We start from the raw sequence: 22347 nt of genomic DNA on the forward strand, positions 1-22347 counted from the left end.
GGAGGCAGAGGTAGGAGGATCTCTTAGGCCCAGAGAGGTTGAGGCTGCAGTGAGCGATGATTAGACCACTGCGCTCCAGCCTGGGTAACAGTGGTATCCTGTCTTAAAAAATAAAAATAAAAAAAGAATCCTATATAATTAAGAGATTCAATTAAACAAGCTTAAACTATTCTACATTTATAGAGTGACAAAAATTAAAAAGTCTTATACTACCTATTGTTGGTATGTCCTATAGAGCAATAGTAATATTTTGCTCATGACAGTGTTAATTTGGGAGCCATTTTGGAGAGCAGTTTGGCAATATCTAGTAAAGCTAAAGATCTATATACCCTGCAACCCAGCCTTAGTGTGTCTACAGGTATGTTTCCTGGAGAAATTGTTTTAAGATGTACCCATGAAGGTAGATATGGGAATGTTCATAACAGCATTGTTTGTGAGAAATATGTAACAGCCTAGCTGTCTATTAATAGAAGAATGGATCAGTAACTTGGGTGTCCTCATAGCATGGCATACCCTGCAGGATGGAAGTGTCAGCTTGTGTAAACTTCACATATGCAGTGTTGGAGGGAAAAAGAAAGTTGTAGAAGGATACTTATATATAAAACAAGACTTTTTTGAGACGAAGTCTTGCTCTGTCACCAGGCTGGAGTGCAGTGGCGTAATCTTGGCTTACTGCAACCTCCGACTCCCAGGTTCAAGTCATTCTCCTGCCTCAACCTCCTGAGTAGCTGAGATTACAGGTGCACACCACCACACCCAGCTAATTTTTATATTTTTAGTAGAGTCGGGGTCTTACCATGTTGGCCAGGATGGTCTCTATCTCTTGATCTTGTGATCTGCCTGCCTGGGCCTCCCAAGGGCTGGGATTACAGGTGTGAGCCACCACGCCCACCAACAAGACCATTTTTAAAGTTTAAAAACAGGCAGAAGGGAATTTGCATATCATGTAGGGTTACCTACATGTGTAAGGATGTGGTTTGGGCAGCACAGCCCCTAAGTGAGAGCATGGCCCCCTTTGGGAGGGGCCATGTCTGGGAGCGTCCACAGAGTTAGAGGTGGAAATGTGGGGGCATCCTTATCTGATTCTTTATTCTTTCCTTGTATGGCTGAAACATCATATGTATTTTAAATGAGCTTAAAAGAGTATCTCAAGTATTTTCTCTGAATTTATGTTTGAATTTGTTTTTAAAATTCTAGGTAGACAGACTGGAAGTTGTCAACAAGCGTTTTGTTCGAGTGAACTTTATACCAGGAAAAACTCCTGTTGATGGGGTAAATCATTTTATTAATTGATATCAATTGGTTGTAAATTAACTTTTCAGATTTAAAGCTGAAAGGAAAAAACCTGCCTCACACTGTAGTAGTTATATGCACCAGATATATCAGAACTGGGCAGTGTAGCAGGGGTGATTTCACTAACATCAGTGGGAACAGGCATGTTGTTTATGGATTAGTGACAGAGGGATTGGGTCAGTGTTTTGTTTTGTTTCTGATAATTATTTTGACTACTTTTAGGAGACAGTGAAATCCCAGTTTTCAGTATTCCAGAATAGTCTATGACTTTTCAAGACTGAGAAGCAGGTATTTGATTAGGAAGAGAAATTAAAATCTCAGTTGCCTATGTTTTGAGACAGGCTTTGTCAAATTAGTTTAAAAACATTTCCACCATCTCCCAACCCTTTTGTGATACTGTATTATTTTAATCTCCATTTGATTTTCTATTTTAAAAATAATTTGTATTTCCTCTCTGACCAGTCTGGACTGTACTTCCAGAGACCCCAGTGTGAGCTGAATGCATTGAGGGAATTCTGGAGGGGAGGGGGAGAGATGAAGCTGAGGCTCCCAGAACCTTCGAGGCTCCCCGAGGATAATTGTGTTTAACCATTTTCTAGCCATCCCGGCTCGACAGGGCAACATTTAAGGACAACTAGAAGTGATAGTGACCATATCTGTCTAATAGCATGTCAGCAAATATCAGAGTATCTGTAAAGTCACAGGGCTCTGGTGTTGCAGTCATGTTTAGGAAAGGTATTTTAATTGTCTTGATTTCCCCCCATTCTGTTTACCTAATGATGCAATGCCTATTAATAACCATGCCTTTACTCTCAGACTTTAGTGCTGGGAATTAAGTTGGCACTCCCTCATGAAGCCAGTAGGCAATGCGTATTCAGCAGTGTGGGAAGCATGCACACACCCATCCCTCTGCTTCTAGGAGGGAATCCTAGGGAGAGAGTAGAGTTGGGAAACACGCACACACCCATCCCTCTGCTTCTAGGAGGGAATCCTAGGGAGAGAGTAGGGATGTGTGTGAGATGTCTCTCTAACGATGTCCTCTCACACATTGTCTATACATAGCAAAAAATGAGAACGAACCCAGCGGCCCATGCCAGGCACTGGATTAACACAGAATCCTCATTCCTTGTCTGTTTCTGTGCTGAGCAGTTGTCCCTGGGGGCAGTGCTGTCCCTAGGGGCGATTTTGACATTGCCAGGAACTTGTTTTCTAGTGTTGACATGCACAAGCATTTATGTGTTGAAATTTATTCCATTGTATATAAAGTGCTTTCTTTGTATTTCTCTTTTATGTTACAGTTAAGGTTTATATTGACTTCTTTTCAAAACTGTATTTCAAGATTGTAAAAATGACATTGTACAGTCTTGAGGGATAGGCCTGAAATGCTGATGTTGTTTGTGTCTGAGTGTTGGGGTTATGGATGCCTTTGCTTTCCATATGTGCATATCCTGAATTTTTATAAAGAATGTATATTACCTGCTTACTAGAGACTTCTTGTTTTGAACTTTCAGGAGCAGAGAAGATTTTCAGTGTCTTGCTGCGAATGGAGCAGCAGTATTAATCATGTGCAGTGCTCCACACACACAGTCTTTAGCCTCACGTCAGTTCTACTCTTGACTTGTAGATGGCTTACCTTCTTTATGACAGTAAAGAAGGGCTTAATGCTTAAATCAGATAGGGTCAGTCGGTGGTTTTCAAATTTTAGTGTACGTAAGAATTATCTGGAAAGTTATTAAAACTTGAGTCCTGGGACCCCACCTCCACAAAGGTTCTTATCTAAATTGTGTTCTGAGAATCTGCATCTGCATTTCTAACATGCTCCTAAGTGGGACCATGCTGCTGGTCCTGGGTTCACACTGCTGTGGTGGGAGCTAGGCATTTGGCCTATTGCCTAGGTAATAGCAGGGGCTGAGTTAGGGAATGTTCCATCCTGTGTGGTTAATCAGGTTTTGGGCCTTTGTAACTACGTGAATTTTATATCTTTGTCAGTGAACAATTTACCAAATACTATTATGTTGTTATATAAAACTTACTCTTCATCTTTTATTTTTAGATAGGTGGAGAGAAATACCAAAGTAATGTTCCTCACTCAGTAACACTGGTGGGAAGAATATAGGATGACATGTTGCTCTGTTATGAGGGTTTTATTTTTTTGTTTTTTGTTTGGAAATGGAGTCTCGCACTGTCACTCAGGCTGGAGTGCAGTGGCACAATCTTGGCTCACTGCAACCTCTGCCTCCTTAGGTTCAAGCCTCTCAAGTAGCTGGGCCTATAGGCATGTGCCACCATGCCTAGCTAATTTTTTCTATTTTTAGTAGAGACAGTTTGAGACCATGTTGGCAGGCTGGTCTCGGACTCCTGACCTCAGGTGATCTGCTGCTTGGGCCTCCCAAAGTGCTGGGATTACCGGCCACTGTGCCCAGCCTCTCTAGTGAGTTTTATATTATAGACTTACTGTTTTGATTTTAAAAATACTAAAAAAAAAAATTATTGCAAGTTAAAGGAGAAACAAAGTTTTTTTGTGCGATAAAATGGAGCTAATACATGCACAGTGTTTGAAATGGAGTCTTATAGCTAGTAAACTCCATACATATGAGCTATTATTGTCAGTGTCCTCATGGTTGTGCAAAGGCAATGTGGCATTGTGGTTAAGACAGTGGTTCAGGAGCCAGACTCTCTGGGTTCAGATCCTAGCCTCTTATTTCATGTGTGACCATGAGCAAGTTTTCTCATCTGTAGAATGGAAACAGGAAGAGTCAGGGCTCATAGTCAGTGGACACAAGTACAATAAGAAGTAATTATGTGCTGGTTGGTAGAGTAGCCTTGACCTGGCCCCCTCTGCTGGGCTCTCTGAAGCTCCACAGCTCTAGGGAATAAAGAGGGAGTGCCTGGCATAGATAGCAAGGCATATCTGTACCAGTTGTACAGTGGTGGTGTGGTATTCAGATGAACATCACCCCCAGTAATGGCACCTGCTTCTTAGGATGGGCCTCAGGATTGAATGAACTCATGCAGCTAAAGGGCTCAGAACAATGCCTGGCACTTAGTACACACCCAGTAAACGTTAGCTCTTATCGCTGTATCACAGTAGTTTTCAATTTGAGAATAGGGAGCTAAAATACCTAGGAAATGGAAGAAGAGGAAAAGAATGCTTATTTATTGGCTGGTTGGTTGGTTGATTGATTGATTGATTGATTAATTAATTGATTGAAGGAGTTTTGCTCTTGTTGCCCAGGCTGGAGTGCCATTGTGCAACTTCAGCTCACTGCAACCTCCGCCTCCTGGGTTCAAGCGATTCTCCTGCCTCAGCCTCCTGAGTAGCTGGGATTACAGGCATGTGCCACCAAGCCTGGCTAATTTTGTATTTTTAGTAGAGACAGGGTTTCTTCATGTTGGTCAGCTTCTCTCGAACTCCCGACCTCAGGTGAGCCGCCTACCTCGGCCTCCCAAAGTGCTGGGATTACAGGTGTGAGCCACTGCACCTGGCCAAGAATGCATATTTATTTTAAAAAGGATTATATTTTCGAATAGATTTTTCATTATATTTTTTCAGTTTAAAGTTTTAGAACCACTGAGATATTGCTGCTAAAGAAATGCTTATTTGCCAAGAATTGCCAAGTGTTCTCAATGAGTAACATTTAATCACCACATTATTAAGCCAGTCTTTTATTATTGTTTTTCATTAATTTACACATTTCAGTATTTCTGAAAAATTCTTAAAAAGTTGAACCCTTTAGTGAATTGAACCTTTTGGTTTCACTTCATTCTTAGGATATTTGCTTTTTTGTTTTTATAGCAATACATTTGGTTTAATATTGGCAGTGTGGACACCTTTGAACGGAATCTGGAAACTTTACAGCAGGAATTGGGCATAGAAGGAGAAAATCGGGTGCCTGTTGTCTACATTGCTGAAAGTGATGGGTAAGGGGTAGTCTTAAAAGATAGCATTTTGGAGACTGCTTACTGTGCTGCCCGTGGTTCACTGTATTCTGTCCCTGGGTTCAGGGCTACACATTATATTCTCACACAGGCCTTTCTCAGTTTGGCTAGATTTTTTAAAAAACTATTAATAACTCACCAGTTTCGCACATGACTTCATTTTCTACACATTTATATTTATCTTGATTAAGCAGTGGTTTGGGGTATTAACATTCAATGCATTGACCTCCGGTAGGATTTTAGCATAAAGAACCCCTTTGTATCAAAGACTGGCATTCCCATCTTTGAACTGTCATGTATGTTTACATGTCACAGAGTTTTCCAGGATTTTTAGGTAATTTTCTCTTGTCAGAACTTCTTTGAGGGTTGTCTTTAATAAGGCCATGTTAGTAACCCCACTTAATTCTGGGCAGATGCTCCATTTATTGTAAGAGTTGGTTGCCATGGAGCTCATTGGGAATTCTGTTGCCTTTGAAGGACACTTGCCAGTTACCCTTATTTGCATTAAGTGCAGAAGGTGTACCTTGATGTAGCTATATATATATTTATATTGATACCTTACACCACATGCGAAACCTGGATGTGAGCAGCCAGTCCTAACCTGTGTTACGCCTGTGTCCCCAGCTCTTTTCTGCTGAGCATGCTGCCCACGGTGCTCATCATTGCCTTCTTGCTCTACACCATCAGAAGAGGGCCTGCTGGCATTGGCCGGACAGGCCGAGGGATGGGTGGACTCTTCAGTGTCGGAGAAACCACTGCCAAGGTCTTAAAGGATGAGATTGATGTGAAGTTCAAAGATGTGGCTGGCTGTGAGGAGGCCAAGCTAGAGATTATGGAATTTGTGAATTTCTTGAAAAACCCAAAGCAGTATCAAGACCTAGGAGCAAAAATCCCAAAGGTAAAATGAGCTTTTATAAGATTAACTTTTTGAAGTGTTTCTTGATCTCCGAAGTTATAATTTTATGAAGTTTGATTACTTATGATAGATAGCTGTTTTTCTGTCTTTTCTCTTTCTCAGCTTACTAGGCTAGCCTCTGCCCAACTTGATTTGTTTTGGGTCAGTTGTTTTATGTGAATGTGTTTTCTTGTATATAGTGTGTGTATTCCTGAAAATATCTGCGTTACCTCCTCTTGAAGACTTCCTTGATTTGCCTTCCCTCTCCCTCCAGTCTGATTTAGATGCCCCATCTCTCAGCAACCGTAGGCCTGCTGTAGCTCTCTGAGCATGTCACACTCTGCTGTCACCCAGTGTCCCTTCAAGGGATGTGTGTGGACAGGACACATGTGCTAGCACTGAAGTTCACAGCACAGGATCCAGCCGAGAGGAGACAGCACTCACTGTCACCTTCCCCTTTCTAGCAAATAAACTTGTGCCCACTGTGCTAGTGATGGGCTGTGCCCTACAGGGCTTCAATAGGACAGTAACTTCATATTTTTTAAATGGATCAGCTATTAAGTAAATGAATAAAAAGATATAATTCTTTTTAAAGTCCATTAATAAAGTTTACTGTAAAGGAGTTCTTTGGTCCATTAATAAAGTTTACTTTAAAGGATTCCTTTGGAAAGAGAATCATTATTTCCTTGATTTTTATGTCCCGCTTCTATGGATAAAAAGTCATATTTTATGAATTTATAACTTACTGTTACTTAGTACCTATTTGCATCACACTTAGGTGTCTCTACAATGTAATATAACAGTTGTGCAGGGCTGGGTGTGGTGGCTCATGCCTGTAATCCCAGCACTTTGGGAGGCTAAGGTGGGTGGATCATCTGAGGTCAGGAGTTCGAGATGATAGTGGCCAACATGGTGAAATCCCATCTCTACTAAAAATACTAAAAAATTAGCCAGGCATGGTGGTACGCACCTGTAATCCCAGGTACTCAGGAGGCGGAGGCAGGAGAATCTCTTGAACCTGGGAGGTGGAGGTTGCAGTGAGCTGAGATCACACCATTGCACTCCATCCTGGTCAACAAGACCAAAACTCAGTCTTAAAAAAAAAAAAAAAAAGTTGTATGTTGTTGGAGCAAACACGTTCTGTCTTTGTAGTTAAGTGCATCATTGGTCATTAGATTTCTGCTTCATTTGTGAAACTTTTAAAGAAGAAAATAAGAAAATTTTTAAAGTATCTTAATGTTTTATTACAAAGCCTAGAAAAAATATCATTTGACCATATTATCCACCTCTTCACACACAGTATTTGGATATGATAGCATGGTAGTATGTCAATTTATAAATAAGAGAGGATACTGTTTGTGGGTGGTTAGTAGAAATAAAAACAAATTCACAGTTAGGTTTTAATTGCATGTTCCACTGTGCTAAAAATGTATTGATTTGTACATGAAAGTAGAAGTCAATAATTGGGTTTATTAATTATTTGAGCTCAAAAACCAATTTTACTTGTAAAGAGTAAAAGAATTATATAAAACAGGAGTGTGGTGTTTATGTCTTCTTAAATTCTTTAAGTAAACCTTAGTGGATTTATTAGTACATTCCTAGACTGAGTTACCCTTTACATACTGTTAGACTAAAGGTCTGAAAAACAGCACTAGGAAAAAAAGGAAATATTTTAAATTTCACATTCTTACCAAATTTTTTGAAACAATTATTTTTATAATCTTTTTTTATTCTTACTGATATAAAAATGTTCTACCATAGCTCATATGTTTGAGTAATATTTAATATATATCAGTAAGATTTAGAGACAGAGTTATACCTTGGAATTATTTGTGGATACACAATTTGCTTTTCTGAAATTCTCATTAAATGTAATTTCTTTTTTTGTATCTGAAGGGTGCCATTCTCACTGGTCCTCCAGGCACTGGGAAGACACTGCTAGCTAAGGCAACAGCTGGAGAAGCCAATGTCCCCTTCATCACCGTTAGTGGATCTGAGTTTTTGGAGATGTTTGTTGGTGTGGGCCCAGCTAGAGTGAGTCTCATTCTGTTCTGATGGTACAGCTTCCTTACACCCACCAGTTCCCCACAGATGGGAGGACTTGCTGGAGATGGCACTGCCCCCTGGAGTGCTAGAGTGACCTCTCAACAGTCTCTGGCCTGAGCTCCTCTCTGGTCTAATCCTCCAGCAAAGCCTGTGACTTCCACTCCACCTTCCTTCGCACCAGCTAGGACTGCAGTCTGCTACCTATATTAGGCCAGTTTCAGGAATTGACGGCCAGGTGCCTAGGCTCATGCCTGTAATCCTAGCACTTTGGGAGGCTGAGGTGGGTGGAACGCTTGAAGTCAGGAGTTTAAGATCAGCCTGGCCAACTTGGTAAAACCCCGTCTCTATTAAAAGTACAAAAATTAGCCAGGCGTGGTCTCATGCCTATAATTTCGGAGACTGAGGCAGGAAAATCTCCTGAACCTGGGCAGCAGAAATTGCAGTGAACCAAGATCACACCACTGCATTCCAGCTTGGGCGACAGAGTAAGATGCTATCTCAAAAAAAAAAAAAAAGAATTTGCTTTAATTTGTGGACTTTTTTTTTTTTTGGTGACATTTATTGAGATATAATCTACATACCAAACAATCCCTGTAAAGTATACAGTTCAGTAGCTTTTAATAATTCACAGATTTGTGCAACCATCACCACAGTCATTTTTACAACATTTCCATTACATCAAGAAGAAATCCCATATTCTTTAATGGTCACATCCCTCTTGCTCCCACATTCAACCATGCTAAAAATATACTAATTTATACATGAAAGTAGAAGTCAGTAGTTGGGATTATTAATTATTTGAGCTCAAAAACCAATTTTACTTATAAAGAGTAAAATAATTACATAAGTTGGGAGTACTGAGCAAAGTACCCAACAGTTTTCTAGTCCCAGACATACAAATTTAAGAAGATGTTCAGTATTTCTTTTTTTTTTTTTTTTGAGACAGAGTTTCGCTTGTTGCCCAGGCTGGAGTGCAATGGCGTGATCTGGGCTCACTGCAACCTCTGCCTTCCGGGTTCAAGCGATTCTCCTGCTTCAGCCTCTCGAGTAGCTGGGATTACAGGCATGCGCCACCATGGCTGGCTAATTTTGTATTTTTAGTAGAGACAGAGTTTCTCCATGTTGGTCAGGCTATTCTCAAACTCCCGACCTTAGGTGATCTGTGCCTGCCTCAGCCTTCCAAAGTGCTGGGATTACAGGCGTGAGCCACCACGTCTGGCCAATTTATTTCATTTCTTATTCAGAGGATAAATAATATTCTCTGGTCAAGTGACTCTCTGTTTCTGTTTACGCTAAGGTCCGAGACTTATTTGCCCTTGCTCGGAAGAATGCCCCTTGCATCCTCTTCATTGATGAAATCGATGCAGTGGGAAGGAAGAGAGGAAGAGGCAACTTCGGAGGGCAGAGTGAGCAGGAGAACACACTCAATCAGCTGCTGGTGGAGATGGACGGTGAGTGGGGTCAAGTCTATTGTATCTTCAGCTGCACTTTTTTTTTTTTTTTTTTTGAGACAGAGTCTTGCTGTGTCACCAGGTGCTAGGGTGGAGTGCAGTGGCACGATCTCGGCTCACTGCAACCTCCGCCTCCCGGGTTCAAGCAATTCTTCTGCCTTAGCCTCCTGAGTAGCTGGGATTACAGATGTGCGCCGCCACACTCAGCTAATTTTTTATATTTTAGTAGAGACGGGGTTTCACTATGTTGGCCAGGATGGTCTTGATCTCTTGACCTCATGGTCCACCTGCCTTGGCCTCTCAAAGTGCTGGGATTACAGGCGTGAGCCACCGTGCCCGGCCCAGCTGCACTTTTTTTTTTTTTTGAGACAGGGTCTGGCTTTGTCACCCAGGCTGAATGCAGTGGTGCAGTCTCTCAGCTTACTGCATCCTCCGACCCTTGGGTTCAAGCCATCCTCCTGCCTCAGCCTCCTGAGTTTAAGCTGCACTTTCTTAGGCCTTTCATTTCCCCCAAATGAGAGTCCTTATGCCAATATTGAGTATCACAAACAAAAAAAGCATTCCCTAAAACAAACAGCTCTTATAAAAGGCTCTTTTATACCAATACAAATAATAGCAAAATATTATTTCCTGGCCACCTGCATAACTTAATGTTGGTGTTAAGATGTCGTTTGTGTCTGGTGTTTGAATAAGAGAAGACTTGGTTAAATGAGTCACAAAAGAATTACTATCTCATTTTCAAAATCATCACCATCTCTGAAGCATAAGGAAAATCTAAGCCTAACCAAGTGTGAATTTAGCAAATTTCAAATACTTTTTTATTAAGAGAATAGCAGTCTTTCCATGCTAACCAGCTTTTCTTTGCCAGTTTTCAGGATGTAGTGTGTTCTTCCTGCTGGAAGATATGTGATGCTTGGTTGTTTGTACAGAAAGGGGAAGCACAGTGTCAGTAGTCATCAAAGCCAGGCATAGAGTCAGAATAAGAAGGTAGAGATCCTCCTCCAGCCTGTGATGGCCAGCCCATGTTGGGTTCACAAGCACCACATTTGAGGGAAATTCACCCAGGAGCTCCTGCCATGCCAGAATCCTAAGGGTGAAGGGTCTGGGACCATGGGATTTACATTGATAATTGAGCGGCTTGAGTGTGGAGCTGTGAACCAGCTTCAGATAGGCAGTTAGTTGTCTATGACCCAGGGTGTCAGACACATCCCTTGCAAATTTAATCTGTTTTTAAGACATTTTTAAAATTGGCATCACCTTTTAAATTTCTAGTTAAATAAATTTAAATATTTGGTTATTTGTCTTTAGGACATTTACTCTTACAACTTTAAGTCTAATATGTGATTATTTTCTTTAAGGACAAGCTGAATAGTAAGAAAAATAAAGTTTGCAATTTAAAAAGCACTGGATAATGAATAGAAAATGTGTTCAGTGTAGCTGTGAATTTGCAATGCTTATATGTTCCTGATGTTGCACTGTTGCTTTCTGCCTCTTGTCGTTTAATAGTGATTGCATTTGTGTTATCTTCTCAGGTTTTAATACAACAACAAATGTCGTCATTTTGGCCGGCACCAATCGACCAGATATCTTGGACCCTGCGCTGCTTAGGCCGGGGCGCTTCGACAGGCAGATCTTTATTGGTGAGATATGTTCACTGGGGCAGGTCCAGTGCTCATGAGTGTAGGTGTGACTGTTTCAATATGATTTTCTTTTCCTTAAAAATGATTTCTAAAGGACCACCAGACATAAAAGGAAGAGCTTCTATTTTCAAAGTTCACCTCCGACCACTAAAACTGGACAGTAGCCTGGAGAAGGAGAAATTGGCGAGAAAACTGGCATCTTTAACTCCCGGGTTTTCAGGTGAGTGGAAAATAATAGGACCCTCTTGAGAAGTACATTAAAAATCAGTAACAGTTACCAGGTACCAGTTTACTTTGTTACTTTTTCACTTCTTCACTGTGGGCTTCCTAAGCATATATTCTCATTTTTACCTTTTTTTTGAGACAGGGTCTCGCTTTATTGCCAGGCTGGACTGAGTGGTGCAGTCATAGCTCACTGTAGCCTTGACTTTCTGGGCTCCAGTGATCCTTCTGCCTCGGGCTCCCGAATAGCTGAGACTACAAGCATATACCACCATGCCCAGCTGGGTTTTTGATTTCGTGGAGACAGGGTCTGATTGTGTTCCCCAGCCTGGTCGGAAACTCCTGGCTGTAAGTGATCCTCCTGCCTCAGCCTTCCAAAGTGTTGGGATTATAGGCATGAGCCACTGTGCCCGACTATTTTTACTTTGTTATTATGGGAAATTTCTAACATACACAGATTTTGAGGAAATGGTGTAATGAACCTATCTGTACCCATCACCTAGTTTCAGGAACAATTACTAATTCACATCCAACCTTACTTTTATCTATACCCTCATCTCTTTCTGCTTCCTCTGGAGTATTTTGTGACAAATTCCTGACAACATATTTTTTTCTATAAATATTGTAGGAATTATTCCTAAGCATTTTTTTAAAAGCTCTATTGAAATAAAATTAACTTAAAATCAACTGGATAAAGTGTATAATTCAATGGTTTCTAGTATATTTACAGAGTTGTACAACCATCACTATAATTTTAAAACATTTTGCACTGGGTGTGGTGGCTGATACCTGTAATCCCAGCACTTTGGGAGGCTGAGCCTGAGGCTGAGGACAGGAGACCAGTCTGGCCAACATGGTGAAACCCTATCTCTACTAAAAATACAAAAATTAACTGGGCATAGTGGTGCATGCCGGTAATCCCAGCTACTCAGGAGACTGAAGCAGGAGAATCGCTTGAATGCACGAGGCAGAGGTTGCAGTGAGCTGAAATCACCCCACTGCACTCCAGCCTGGGTGACAGAGCGAGGCTCCGTTTCAAAACAAACTTTCTGTCTCTCTAAATTTTTTTATTCTGGACATTTTATATAAAAACATGTTTTGGCCGGGTGTGGTTGGCTCACATCTGTAATCCCAGCATTTTAGGAGCCTGAGGCGGGTGGATCACTTGAGGTCAGGAGTTCAAGACGAGCCTGGCCAACATGGCATAACTCCATCTCTACTAAAGATACAAAAATTAGCTGGGCGTGGTGATGGGTGCTTATAATCCTAACTACTGGGGAGGCTGAGGCAGGAGAATTGCTTGAACCTGAGAGGCAGAGGTTGCAGTGAGCCGGGATCGTGCCATTACACTCCATCCTGAATGACAAGAGCAAAACTCCGTCTCAAAATGAAAAAAAAATGTGGTCTTTTGTGCCTGGCTTATGTTCACTTAACATAAGGAACAGGATAGATTCAAATTGTGGCAGGCATCAGAACATCATTCCTTTTCATGCCCAAGTAAATGTGCCATTGTTTGGCTATTCCACATCTTGTTGATCTCCCCATCAGTTTATGGCCATTTGTGCTGTTTCCACTTTTTGGCTATTACTAATAATGCTGCCATGACGTTGGTGTTCAGATTTTTTGTGGTCATAGTGTTTCTCTTGGTATATGCCTAAGAGTGGAATTGCTGGGTCATATGGTAACTCTGTTTAACTTTTTGAGTAACTGCCAGGCTGTTTTAATTACTTGCACCATTTTACGGTCCCACCAGTAATATGTGAGTGTCTCAGTTTCTCCACATTCTTGCCAGCACTCATCACTGTCTTTTTTATTAATCCTAGCACATGTGATTTGGCATCTCACTTTGTTTTGATTTGCGTTTCTCTAATGACTAGTGATGTTTGTTGAGCATCTTTTCATGTGCTTATTCCAATAATTTAATTTAAAATATCCTTTCCCATTCACTATTTCTCCCCATCTAAAGTTCAAAATGAAATAAAGAACAGTTTGAGAAGTACGAAAAGATTGTATACAATTGTGTGATCAGAAGATGGTCATCTTAAATGTTCCAGGGGTCCTACTTTTTACTTGTCTTTGGACTTTGAAATTTATAATTTTTTTTTTTTGAGATGGAGTCTTGCTCTGTCGCCCTGGCTGGAGGGCAATGGCACGATCTCGGCTCACTGCAACCTCTGCCTCCCGGATTCAGCAATTCTCTGCCTCAGCCTCCTAGGTAGCTGAGATTATAGGCACCCGCCACCGTGCCTGGCTAATTTTTGTATTTTTAGTAGAGATGAAGTTTCACCAGCTTGGCCAGGCTGATCTTGAACTCCTGACCTCTTGATCCACCTGCCTTGGTCTCCTAAAGTGCTGGGATTACAGGCGTGAGCCACCATGCCCAGCCTGAAATTTATAATGTTTTAATATTTATTTATTGAACACATATGGTGTGCTATAGCTTATTTGTGTTGCTATATACTTAACTGAATATTTAAAGAGATGGATCTAAAAAGCATTTGATAAGTTTTAGCTATATTTAAATTTAGTTTTTTCACTGAACGTACTAGGTGATTATAAAAATTAGGTTTCTCATATATATCAGTACTTCACCTAATATCCATGCAAGCCATTTTCCTAACACAGGTGGTAGAACTAAGTTATTTAAATGAGCATTTTTAAATGCTGTCTTAGTTTTCTTTTATGTGAGCCATATTGTCTATTAAGGTAAATAGTTGTCTAATTATTTACTACTAATACTTTCATCTTAGTTAAGAGGGCCAGAATTATACCAGGGTCACATTAAATGGTAGAATAGCTTAGGGTTATCATGAGCCAAACTGAATTATATTTACACAAAACCTTTATTCATTGTACTGCTGATTTAAAAATTATAGATTTGGCTGTCCATATTTGGCATATTTCAGTGGGTAAGCTGTTCTGTGTTCATTTTGTAGGTGCTGATGTCGCCAATGTCTGTAATGAAGCTGCGTTGATTGCTGCGAGGCACCTTTCAGATTCCATAAATCAGAAACACTTTGAACAGGCAATTGAGCGAGTGATTGGTGGTAAGGAAACAGAATGTAACTCAAATAGAACGGCTGATAAAATGAATTTGAGGCCAGGGATTTCTCTGGGCAAGAACTAGAAACAAAGAAAGTGTATCCGTCCAGCCCTGGGGCTCACCATACGTGCTCTCCTTGTGTCATGGCCCCTCCCCTCCTTCTCCTCCTTCCCCGCAACATCCCCTGCCCCTTGTCCTTTGCATGGAGGTCAGTGGTGCTGGGTGAGTTTGAGATGGCAGCTCATGAATACTTTGCTTGTACAGGCAGCCAGCAGCGAGGTGTCTACCCATGAATTATACCAGTCAAGTTTGTTAAAAAGCTCACAACCTTTCTGTTTACAAAAGTTTCATCACATGAGTTAGAGGTGCTCTGTGCTGGATACAGATGATGGGTGTAAAATAGCTGTAGCAGATGTGGAGCTGGAAGTGCTTCCTCAGCCAGCACAGTGGGAGCACACACAGCACATTTTCTTTGCATTCCATAGGGCTTCTGATATAATCCCCAAAGACAAGTAGCAATTCAAGTACTTGGACATTCAAGCACTGTGCCAGGCAGAGTTCCACAGAGGAGGAGGAGTGTGCCCCAGGCTCAGGAGAAAACTGGGGTGTGGTGTGGAAATGGCCTGGCAAAATGGACTTGAGGCAGTTGGGTGACTCCCTGTGTTTAGTTAGGGAGGGAGAGTAAACTGGTCAGATACAGGGTCCTGGGAGAAAGTAAGGTAATGTTGCAAAAAGTTATTTAAATCTAAATTTTGGAAAGCCTTGAATGTTAAGCTCAAAAGCTTTTAAAATTTTGTCCTGTGGCCAGTATTGAATTAAAGTGGGGGTTTTTTGTTTTGTTTTTTGAGACAGAATCTCATTCTGTTGCCTAGGCTGGGGTATAGTGGCGCAATCTTGGCTCACTGCAGTCTCTGCCTCCAGGCTTCAAGTGAACAGCCTTCCGAGTGGCTGGGATTACAGGTGTGCACCACCATACCTGGCTGATTTTTGTATTTTTAGTAGAGATAAGTTTCACCATGTTGGCCAGGCTGGTCTTGAACTCCATTTTTTTTGGGAGATGGAGACTCCCTTTGTCCCCCAAGCTGGAGTGCAGTGGCTTGATCTTGGCTCACTGCAACCTCCACCTTCTGAGTTCAAGTGATTCTGCTGCCTCAGCCTCCCGAATAGCTGGGATTACAGGTGCCCACTACCACCCCCCGGCTAGTTTTTGTTTTTTTAGTAGAGATGGGGTTTCATCATGTTGGCCAGGCTGGCCTTGAACTCCCAGCCTCAGATAATATGCCTGCCTCAGCCTCGAAGAGCTGGGATTACAGGTGTGAGCCACCGCTTGCTGCCTAAGGTGGGTTTTTTCCTAAGCCATTGAGTAACATAATGACCAGTAGTATTTCAGGAGAATAAATTTGGCTTTGAAGAAGAGGGAAGCATCTGGAGGCAGAGAACCTTGTAGTCATCACTGTGAGCACTGTGAGCCCGCAGTGACAGCTAGCAAAAAAAATGAGGACAGAGTAAGAGACGGCGGGAACATGGGGCACTCACAGAGGCAGCTGGCACGGCAGAGAATGAGCTATCCTGCATTTGAGCCGGGGTAGGGTATGCCTGTGTGACTCAGGAAGAGGCAGTGGTGGTCCCAGGGTGTACCAGGTGGAGTGAGGACACTTGGAGCGGTGTAGGGACACTTGAGGGTGGGTGGGGACACTTGGAGCCGCCTTCCTGGGAGAAAGGGAGTTGCAGAGAAAATGTTACCCATTGCCCACATTTGGTAAAAGGAGAGAAAGGTGAGTCAGCAAGGTCACTATCACTCATGGTGCACCACAGGCACTGAAGGTGCATCAGCGGACAAGGGAGGAAGAGGTGCCAATAACAGGGCCCACAGCCTGGAGGGGACAGGAGATGAGGCACCGGCAGCAGGGCAAGGCTGCACTGGGGTGTGGGGGAGGTGGAGGAACTTCGGATTTGGCAGTGAGGCTGTTATGGTGACTTTTGACAGTTCAGCTGAGTAGAGGGTACAAAACCAGACGAGTGGGGCTTCCAGTGAAGACATAGAAGCTGGTAGAGCCATATGATTCGCCGGGGCTAGGTACTTAGTAAACAGTGAATTGTTGGATAAATGAGTCACTAGACCTCTTATTCTATAAATTTGTTATTGAAAAGAAAAATTCTCAGATGATAGAGTTGTGAATGGAATGAAGCAAAATATAATTAACTGTAGAGACAGGTGAAAACTGTGTATTTGTGCCTTTTTTAGGTTAAAGAGAAGTAATCAGAGAGGGCAGGGCCGACTAGGCAGCTGTCCAGCCATAGGTTTTGCTCCGAGGCAGCAGCTGGCCCCACTGGCAGTGTTTTGTAGTGAGATAGGCATTGAGAAAATGAGGCGAACTGTGGGGAAAGATAAGTTAGAAGTGCTCATCTGCAGACAGACTTAACTCCTGTTTTGTAACTTCCCGCCCTGTGGCATATGCTTGTCTTGGCTTGTGTCATTGGGAGCACAGCTTTTGTTTTTGTCTTCCAGTCTCCTTAATACGCTGTCAGCTGAGAAATTCTCTCAGGTGAATTACCATAAACACAGCAAAACTACTTTTGCCACTGTGTGGTGATTTGTTTTAGTACAAACAGTGCCATCAATTTTTACAGCACAAAGGTGTACGGAGTGAGGGGCAGAGCCTGCCTTGATCCAGGTCAGAGAAGAATCATGCTCAGACTGGAGTTTGGTCCGTGCTGTGGTGTACATGGGCTCCAGCAAGGGTCTTGTGGGCCTGTGTCTCCAGGGTTTGCCCTCTGGATCTGCTCTGCCACCTCTGTGGCTCGCTCTGAGCCATAGGGCCAGCTGGTTAGGTGAGAGTGCAGCAGCATCAGCCTGGCTGGCTCCACGTAGGTAGCTCCAGATCTTGAACTGGCTCCCTGCATTCCCAGACTCTCCTCTGCCTTCCAGCAGAGCAGACAACAGGTAGTGTCTTATGGCAGGGATCTTCATGTGTCCAGTTCTGAATACCTAGACTGAGCAGTGAGGACCTTTCCAGAGTTTGGGTTCTGTAAGTTTTACGTGTTTCAAATTGACCTCAGTGCTGAATTTTATTTTACATTTCTGTTTGTTTCCTAAAACACCGGATATGTGGCTTAAAAGAGAGAGATAGGGTGAAAGCAGGCCTGGGGATGGGAGAAGTGAGTGCCTTTTTTCTGTAGTTGTGTGTATTTTGAACTTGATCTTTTGCTTTTATTCTGACCTTGATTGGAAATTTTATTTCTTAAAATTTTTTTTTTAATTTATTTTTATTATTTTTTCTGAGACGGAGTCTCATTCTGTCTCCCAGGCTGGAGTACAGTGGTGTGATCTCAACTCACAGCAACCTCCACCTCGTGGGTTCAAGTGATTCTCCTGCCTCAGCCTCCCAAATAGCTGGGATTACAGGCGAGCACCACCACGCCCAGCTAATTTTGTATTTTTAGTAGAGATGGGGTTTCACCATGTTAGCCAGGCTGATCTCGAACTCCTCACCTCAAGTGATTCACCCACCTCAGCCTCCCAAAGTACTGGGATTACAGGCATGAGCCACTGTACCTGGCCTTGATTGGGAATTTTTGGATTGTAATAGGCAACTCAGTCTCCAAACTCCATTTTAGGTAAGGCGATATATAGTGCTGTATAACTGTCTTTTAATGTCAGTGTCACTAAAATAGTGGCTTGGGATTTTTTGTTGTTATTTTGTTAGGCTTAGAGAAGAAAACACAGGTTCTGCAGCCCGAGGAGAAGAAGACTGTGGCATACCATGAAGCAGGCCATGCGGTTGCCGGCTGGTATCTGGAGCATGCAGACCCGCTTTTAAAGGTGAAGCAGGGTGGCTGCACTAGGCAGCCAGTGCACGGGTGAGCAGCTGCTTGCTGCAGTCACTCAAGAAGCAAGCTACACTCCCACAAAGGAGAGGGAAATAAGATATTTAGAAGATTTTAGCTAAAACTTCTGGTAATCATGGTTGAATGAAATTGTTGCATAAACTTTTCCATAGATAAATTATAAAATTTGGACAGAAAATTATTTAAAGGTACCGCAAAGTGTGCAAAAGCAGGCCAGAGCTCGAGGAGAGTTTGCTTCTATAAAGCAGAAGCTGCAGTGGGTTTGAACTGGGAGTTTGTGGCTTTCTTGCCTAAGGATTTTCTGTAATCTCCACACTACAGTGGTGTGAGACATAGGCTTTATTATTCTGAGGTAGTAGAAGAGATAATCCGGGACTTGAAGAATACTGGAAATTTAACGGAAAAACTCCCAGAAGCAAGAAAACTACAAAGGAGTGAGGCCCGAATCTAAGTAGGAACTGCCCAAATCCCAGGTCGACCACTAAACTACACATGCACAGTGGCGATCCCAGAGAGCCTAGCAAAAGAGTAAGCAGAGACCAAAGAGAAATCTACCCCAAAAGACAGCAGGGAACCAAGTGAGATTTTTAAATTTTTCTGCTTTTCAATTGGGCATTTCCCGAACTGCTGCAGCACAGATGATATAAAGCAGCTGCCTCCCTGCCTTGCGATGGGTATCAGGGCTGCTGGGAATTGAGGCAGGCCAGGGGTGTGGGGATCCCTCATAGAGAAGACAACATTAGAGTGTCTTCATAAAACATCCTAAGGAATCCACAGAGAAGCCACTAGAACTGATAAGTAAAGTTAGCAAGGTTGAAGAATTGAAGGTCAGTATACAAAGACCAATTGTATTTCTGTGTATTAGCAATAAACAATTGGAAAATGAAATTTTAAAAATTCATTTTCATTAGCAATTTCAGTAGCATCTAAAAACTTGAAATATGGAGGAATAAATTTAAGAAAATATTTATAGGACATGCATATTTAAATAACAAGACCTAAATAAAAATAGAGGTAGACTTTGCTCATGGAGTGTTATGTTAGTTCCCCCCAAACTAATTGATAATTTCAGAGCAATCTCTTGTAATTATAGCAGAATTTTTTTGTAGAAATTGAGAAGCCAAATCTAAAATCAATATGGAAATACAGATGAGTGAGAGTAGCCAAAACAGTTGAAGTCACTCAACCCAGTGTTAAAACTGTGCAGCTACAGCGATGAGAGTGTGGTGCTGGTAAGAGGACTGGCACGCAGGCCAGTGGGGTGAAATGGAGCCTGGAAAGCGACTCACACACTTTTGGTTAATTGATTTTCAACAGAGGTACCAGGATAATTCAAGGGGGAGGAATTGCCTTGTCTACAGGTGGTTCTGGCAACAGAGAATTCACAGGAAAAAAAGGTGAACATTAACCTTTGTATCATATGCAAAAAATTAATTTGAAATACATCATAAAAACTAAAACTATAAAACTTCTAGGTGGAAACACAGGTAAACATCTTTGTGGCCTTGAGTTTGCAAAAATTTCTTGGGACACAAAAAGCATGAACCATAAAAGAAAAAGTTGATAAATGGGATCTCATCAACATTTAAGACTCTCTTTGAATGAAAAACAGTTAAGAAAATGAAAAGGCAAGCTTCACCCTCTGAAAATACTTGCAGTACGTATATAGGACAAAGGACTTGTATCTAGAACATATAAAGAACTCTTAGAAGTCAATAGTAAGAAAACAAGCAACCTAGTAAAACAATGGGTGAGAGATTTAAACATGCATTTCACAGAAGATAGATGAGTGGGCATTAAGCACACACAGGGTATTCATTAGTCATCAGAGACATGCAGATTCACCCATAATGAGCTACCTGAACATACTTGTTGGAATGTTTAAAATGAAAAAGCGACAGTCTTCGTTGTTAATAAGGATATGGAGCAGTTGAAATGCTCACACTTTGCTGATAGGAATGTAAAATAGAGCCAGTGTGGTGGCTTACGTCTGGAATCCCAGCCTGGGAGGCCAAGGCAGGCAGATCACCTGAGAGCAGGAGTTTGAGACCAGCCTGGCCAAAATGGTGAAACCCGTCTCTACTACAAATACAAAAATTAGCCAGCCATAGTGGTACATGCCTATAGTCCTAGCAGGAGAATCGCTGGAACCTGGGAGGATCACTTGAACCCAAGAGGCGGAGGCTGTAGTGAGCAGAGATCGTGTCACTGCATTCCAGCCTGGGGGACGGAATGAGACTCTGCCAAAAAAAAAGGAATATAAAATGATATAATTGTTTTGGAAAACAGTTTGGCAGTTTCTTGAAAACGTAGACAGACACTTCCATGTGACAAACAATTCGACTCTTACTTCCCCAAGAGAAACGAAAATCTATGTCTACGCAAAGACTGTTACTACTTTATTTATATCAATAAACTGAAAATTACCCTGATGTCCATCAAGAATAAAATGGGTTTTTGGTATATTTGTAGCAGTGGAATGCCACACAGCAGTAAAAATGAATGACTATTAATACACAAAGCAGTATCGATGGATCTCAAAAACTGAGAAAGAGACCAAACAGTGAAATATGTGCCATACAATTTCACTTATATGTAATTCTAGAAGCTAAATTAATCCGTAGGGACAGAAAGCATGTCTGTGGTTGCCTGGGGTTGGGTGTGGAGGGAAAGACTCTACCAATATAAAAAATATTCTAAAGAATATTCTTTATCTTCATTGTGGCTTGAGGTTATGTTTGTCAAAACTCATTGAATTCTACACTTCAAATGGGTGCATTTTACCATATATGTCATCTCTCAAAGTGAATTTTTTTAAAAATCAAAGGAATTTACTTAATTGCAAAAGAGGACTGGAAAGCGAAGGCTGCTGAGCATCTTGGCCTGCTGTCCCCTACTTCCTCTGAAGGAGGGTGTGGCCATGTCTGACAGCAGAGTTGAATGAATCCTGCATAGCCTCAGAGCTGTCGGAATGTCAAGATGGAATACTTTCAATTGAGTTTTACAACAAAAAATTGGCTGTGCGTGGTGGCACATGCCTATAATCCTAGCACTTTGGGAGGCCAAGGTGAGGGAATTGCTTGAAGCCAGGAGTTTAAGACCATCCCAGGCAGCAAAGTGAGACCCTGTTTCTACTAAAAATTAAAAAAAAAAAAAAAAAAAAATGCCTTAGAGAACTCTAAGGTGAAATTATCCTGAGAGAAAATACTTCTCCTGAGCAGTCACTACTATTAGTCACATCCCACCAAGGCTGATGGACTGTGTGGCTGTTGTGCTTATTTTTAGCCGATGAGTTTTTCTGTTTATACACAGATGTTTTGATCAAGTCTCCATCTGTAGTAGGATCTTCAACACTGTGTTTTTTACCTACCAGGTATCCATCATCCCACGTGGAAAAGGACTAGGTTATGCTCAGTATTTACCAAAAGAACAATACCTCTATACCAAAGAGCAGCTCTTGGATAGGATGTGTATGACTTTAGGTGGTCGAGTCTCAGAAGAAATCTTCTTTGGAAGAATTACAACTGGTGCTCAAGATGACTTGAAAAAAGTAACTCAGAGTGCATATGCCCAAGTGAGTATATGAGAGTGCATTTTCTCCTCATTTGTTCATATTTGCATGAGAAATTGACATTCCATGAATGGCTCTGAAACAATACTGTTGTTGCTTGACTGTTTTAGGCTTTTTAGGCAAGGTTTATCTCTTAAAAGAAGTCCATTTTAAAGCAATTAAAACTTACAAAGAGAAACTTTTTTTTTTTTTTTTTGAGACAGTCTCCCTTTGTTGCCCAATCTGGAGTGCAGTGGTTCAATCTTGGCTTACTGCAACCTCCGCCTCCCGGATTCAAGCAATTCTTGTGCCTCACCCTCCCGAGTAGCTGGGATTACAGGCATACGCCACCACACCCGACACCTGGCTATTTTTTCTATTTTTAGTAGAGACAGGTTTCTCTGTGTTGGCCAGGCTGG

General features: G+C 41.8%; 1 protein-coding gene across 2 annotated transcripts in view; it reads left to right on the plus strand.

Moving 5' to 3' along the window:
• Positions 1 to 22347, plus strand: part of AFG3L2 (AFG3 like matrix AAA peptidase subunit 2) — a 45589-nt gene that overhangs the window by 14191 nt on the left and 9051 nt on the right. Inside the window, exons 6-15 of one of the 2 annotated variants that reach the window (XM_012470059.3) lie at positions 1198 to 1272; positions 5090 to 5214; positions 5857 to 6130; positions 8024 to 8161; positions 9471 to 9624; positions 11157 to 11264; positions 11359 to 11484; positions 14423 to 14533; positions 18237 to 18352; positions 21752 to 21952. In XM_012470059.3, the coding sequence (XP_012325482.2) occupies positions 1198 to 1272; positions 5090 to 5214; positions 5857 to 6130; positions 8024 to 8161; positions 9471 to 9624; positions 11157 to 11264; positions 11359 to 11484; positions 14423 to 14533; positions 18237 to 18352; positions 21752 to 21952 (1428 nt within the window). The remainder of the gene's footprint in view (positions 1 to 1197; positions 1273 to 5089; positions 5215 to 5856; positions 6131 to 8023; positions 8162 to 9470; positions 9625 to 11156; positions 11265 to 11358; positions 11485 to 14422; positions 14534 to 18236; positions 18353 to 21751; positions 21953 to 22347) is intronic. The other variant, XM_012470060.3, reaches the window with a different exon arrangement.

Source organism: Aotus nancymaae, unplaced genomic scaffold (genome assembly GCF_030222135.1).
Source record: "Aotus nancymaae isolate 86718 unplaced genomic scaffold, 86718_ANA_hifiasm-v0.15.2.pri h1tg000020l, whole genome shotgun sequence".
In the NCBI taxonomy this organism is placed as follows: domain Eukaryota; kingdom Metazoa; phylum Chordata; class Mammalia; order Primates; family Aotidae; genus Aotus; species Aotus nancymaae.